General features: G+C 32.3%; 1 protein-coding gene across 1 annotated transcript in view; it reads left to right on the plus strand.

Moving 5' to 3' along the window:
• Window positions 1-1,002: 1,002 nt before the first annotated feature.
• LOC106469687 (protein arginine N-methyltransferase 5-like) overlaps window positions 1,003-4,891 on the plus strand; it is a 35,353-nt gene continuing 31,464 nt past the window's right edge. Inside the window, exon 1 of the mRNA XM_013930199.2 lies at window positions 1,003-1,098. Coding sequence (XP_013785653.1) covers window positions 1,007-1,098 — 92 coding nt within the window. The 5' untranslated portion in view covers window positions 1,003-1,006. The remainder of the gene's footprint in view (window positions 1,099-4,891) is intronic.

Here is a 4,891-nt window from a genome sequence, read left to right on the forward strand (position 1 = left end):
ACACAGAATTTCCACAGTCACCTTAACTTAAACACACGCTATAATTCACAACGATTCACGCACTTTACTTACCACTTGATTCAATCTGCAATTATTCTCCCGTCACTTTATTTGCCGGCTTATATACTATAAGAGCACGTGTCTAGCAAACGCTAGGACGTTCGACAGGTTCCTCGATCTTTCTAGAACTCTAGCACATGATCCCAGCGTCGCGCGACTTCCGCTGTCGTAACGTTTCCATTGATATTAAAGCTGCTATGAAAAATCAAAATATTATTTCATTTTCTAAGTAATATTGCAGAATTCGTTATCACTTAATTATGATTGCATAGTTCTGGATTAATAGTATGTCATATAGTAAGCAATTCTCTTTATTTTGTGCTCACTCTATCCCAGTGGCTGAGCAGTAAGTTTGAGGTCTATAACGCTAAAAATTAGGTTATTCGATACCAACAGTGACCGTAGTGCAGAGAGCCTACTTGTGTATCTGAGAGTTGAACAATAAACAAATGAATTTGTATTTTAATGTATTTAGTTAGTTATTTTTGGTCCCTGGTGTTGTAGGCTTTGCACGTGGGCCTCAACTATGCTAGCGTTGCCACTGGTTCATAGTTGTGTCTTTTAAAATAATATTTCAGATCAGTAACAACTACTTATAAATTAATCAAAAATAAAAGAAGTAACTTCGAGAAATTTATAGTGTACACACACACGCGCGCATATATATATATATATATATATATTCAATAACTATTTATAATATTACTCCCCATGAAATAATTTGCACAAAGAAGTCTAGGAAAAAGTAAAACATGGTTCAAAATTTATTTACAAATATCTACATTGCATTAGTAGCTTAAATTTCTTATTAGCAACCTTATAAAATAATTAATAAAAGGTAGAAATTAGGTTATGAGATCGTTTTATTTGATTATCATAAGAGTACTAAATGATCATCTTTACTTTCGTGATTATTTCACCATTTCGCACAGCTCTTTTCAAGAAAATGGCGGCTTCTCGTCAACACGTTTCGTGTGGTTTGGATCTTCATTGTGTGACAGATATCAGCAATTGTTTGTCTTTCGCCTCTAATTCAGGGTGAGAATATGTTTTACATATGTTTCAATCTATGTATGATCACTCTATGAAGCACTCCACATATGTGTTTGTGGGGAAAATAAGATTCATCATTTATTTTTCTTCGCTCTTATTCCTAACACTAGTATTAGTAAGTAAGTAACAGTAACACTAAACAGTGAGTAATAGTAATACTATTATAAATTATAATATGCATAGGGACCTACAAAATACAATCAGTGAATCACGCAGTAATGTGAAACTTGCGTATGTTTTGACTTTGGAATTGAATATTTCATCTTATGGGATATATTTCTTAATTTTCTTAAGAGGATTTTATCGAATAGATTATAAGTAAAATTAAACATACAAAGTAACTGTCTTCTCAGATAATATTTCATTTGTTTGGCGTAATGCTACATTGTGAATATTGTAATTTTGTAATGGTATTAGCAGCATTATTTTAACGGGAAGAACCAGTCATATGTACTTAAACTTAAATCTAGAGTAATAAAAGAACACTGTATCATGTGTAGCAGTTAGTTATTGAAAAACTCGAAATTATTAGATTAACTTGGCTGATTGTATTAAATCTCTTATTCTTAGTTATCTTTCTATCATTTTAGCATGGTGTATCTCTGAGCTTTACCAAGGAAAAATAATTCAATTCCATGACAATAACTGTAAAATTTGCCTTATTGCTAAATCCAGCCTAATATAATATGATGTACTTCTAGTACTATATAAGCCTATTTCATGTATTTGCATGAAATAATTATACCTCACTGTCTAACGAGGTGTTTGAAACTGACCATTCAATATTTTTTTCTGAATCTGAATGCTTAGGACATTTTGTTGTCTTCAGCAGTTTATAGGCAAAAACATTTAGATATTTTAATACTTATTGCACTATTACTTGGGAATGTTTATTTCACCAGTCCCTACTGAACTGAAATTACAGTTATAAAGTATTTATTTCCTTTGCTCCAGTTATTAGAAATTTTGTACTATATGTCATTTAAACACAATAATTAAAGGTAACGAGGGCCCTGTTGTTCCATTGAGGCTGTCCTATCCAGTTAAAAAAAAAAATGAAATCCCTCCTTGATCACTTAAATATGTTAAACTCTGTTGTTCCATTGAGGCTGTCCTATCCAGTCACTTAAATATGTTAAATTCCTGTAAACTTATTGCATCCACCACATTTGAAGTCAACTCATTCCAAAGGCCAACCACCCTCTTCAGGAAAGAAAACTGTCCAAGCTGAAGATGATTGTTACCCTCCTAAAATGTATATTCCCTTATCCTATCAATCTTGCCTTACTAATCTTTTGACATTCTTTAAAAAGGTTAATGTAGATGACGATACAGGTGTGGATGCAATGTATTTTGATTTTCAGATAGCATTTGACAAAGAGTCACAAAAGGCTTGTTAAAAAAGTTATCTCTGTAGATGTAGGGGAGCAGTTAGATAGAAAATTGGTTGGATGGAAGAAAGCAGAGGGTTGTTATAAATAAAGCTCAGTCAAAATGGCTTAATGTCATGAGTGGGATACCTCAGGGCTCAATGTTAGGGCCTTTACTCTTTTTGATTTACATCAGTGACATGATTAAACTGAAGAATGAATAAATACAGATGAATTTAATGACACAAATTTCTTTGAAATACAGAATTATAGGTTATTTTGTAGGGATACAGTGCTAAAGAGAAGAGGAGAGTGGCTTTATATGTAAAATGTGAGTTACATCCTGTTGAAGTTGAGGATATTAAATATAATACCAAGGAGATTTAATCCATTTGGGTTTCTGTTAGCAGATTTTTAAGGGAAAAAGCATTTAGTGGGAATTTGTTACAGACAACTAGATGATACTGATGAAACTAATGAGAAACTTTAAAGTGAGATTAAGGTTTCAGCTGTTAATGAGGTCATAATTGTGGGTGATTGTAATTTCAGACATATAGATTGGGAAATGTTAGCCATGCTATGAGGGAGAAACGTTTTTGCAAACTGTTTAAGGTGGTATTCACCAGTTAGTCAAGGAACCTACGAGAAACAATATTATTTTAGATTTATTGTTAACATCTAATATAGAAGTTGTTGAAAGGGTGGAAATTAAGGAACATCTGGGTGCAAGTGATCATTGCTTTATTAAGTTCGATGTTTTGCTGCATATAACGATTTTGATTACAAATTTTGAATGGATGCAACAAGAATTATCTGTTGTGAATTGGACAGCTAAGTTATTAGGAAACATTGATCAAATGTGCTAAAAAATTTAAATATTCAAGATAAACATTCCTTATAGAAAGAAAAGTGAAGCTGCAAGTAAAAAACTAGATTGACTCACAAATGGAATAAGGAATAAAATTAAAGAGAAACATCACAAGTTTAAGAAATTTAAATTGACTGGTATGATGGAAGACTTAAAAGATTATAGAACATAAAAAGGTTTGCTTAAAATATAAAAATTAACAGTAAGGATTTATTTAAATACATTAAAGGTAAACAAAATGTTAGAATGGGGGGTAGGACCTTTGAGAGATGCTCATATCTGATTATTATAAGATGGCTGGGTTATTAAATGCTACTTTTTATTAATGAAGATTTAAGCAATATTCCTCATCTTGAATAGTTGATAGATGGAAACAAGATGATCACATTAATTCTTAGCTTGTTAAGAAAAAATTGGTAAGTTTAAAGAACGATAAGGATGATGGGCCAGATAATATTTCCCCAAGGGCTTTGAAGGAGGTTAAGGATTGGATAGGTGAACCACTTGCTACTATTTTTTGTAAGTCCTTGAATAGTGGGCAGGTGCCAGAGGATTGAAAATTGGCTAATGTTACTACTATTTTTTTTTCAAGAGAGGTGAAAAAATTGTCCTAGTAATTATAGGCCTATTAGTCTTATATCAGTTGTAGAAAACAGGTTTGGAAAGTCTGATAAAAGATGCTTTGCAAAGTCATTTAACAAAGTTTAGACTTTTATTGGATAGTTAACATGGTTTTGCTGAGAGAAAATCTTGACTCACAAATCTTGGACATTTTGAAGAGGTTACTGCTTAGATAGATGAGGGTAAGTTTGTAGATTTGGTGTCTCTGTATTTTCAGAAAGCATTTAACAAGGTGCCACATAAAAGGCTTCTGAAAAAATCTCTATAGGTGTAGGGGGATGAGTTAGCTAATTGGATAGAAGAGTGGCTGGATTAAAGAAAGCAGATGGTTGTTATAAATGGAGTTCAGTCAAACTGGATTAATATCACAAGTCTTAGGACTTTTCTTCCATTTACATCAGTGACATAGAAGAAGGAATGGTCAATAAATTTCTTACATTTACTGATGATATTAAGTTCTTGAGTGTTGTTGGCTGTGAGGAGGATGCTGCTGCTTTACAAAATGTTTTACATCATTTAGTGAGTTGGGTGAATAAAGGGCAGATGAGTTTTAATTATAATAAATACAAGATAATGTATGTGGGTTATCATAATTTTAATTGTAAGTATAATTTGATTGAGAACTAATCTTAACAGTGTTATGAAAGAAAAGGATCTTAGTGTAGTGGTTGATCAGTCTTTTAAGACATCTGAGCAGTGTGCTGTTGCTAGTGGTAGGGCAAATAGGATTTTAAGTTGTATCTACAAAAATATTCAATACCAGTCTAAAGAGATTATAATTTCATTGTATAGGTCACTGGTTAGGCCACATTTGTAGTATTGTGTTCAGTCTTACCTTAGGAATGACATTGAATCAATGGAAAGAGTTCAAAGGAGAGCTACTAGAATGGTGCCTGGGATAAAGGGGTTGTCATAAGAT

This window comes from Limulus polyphemus, unplaced genomic scaffold (genome assembly GCF_000517525.1).
Source record: "Limulus polyphemus unplaced genomic scaffold, Limulus_polyphemus-2.1.2 Scaffold98, whole genome shotgun sequence".
Taxonomy (NCBI): Eukaryota; Metazoa; Arthropoda; class Merostomata; order Xiphosura; family Limulidae; genus Limulus; species Limulus polyphemus.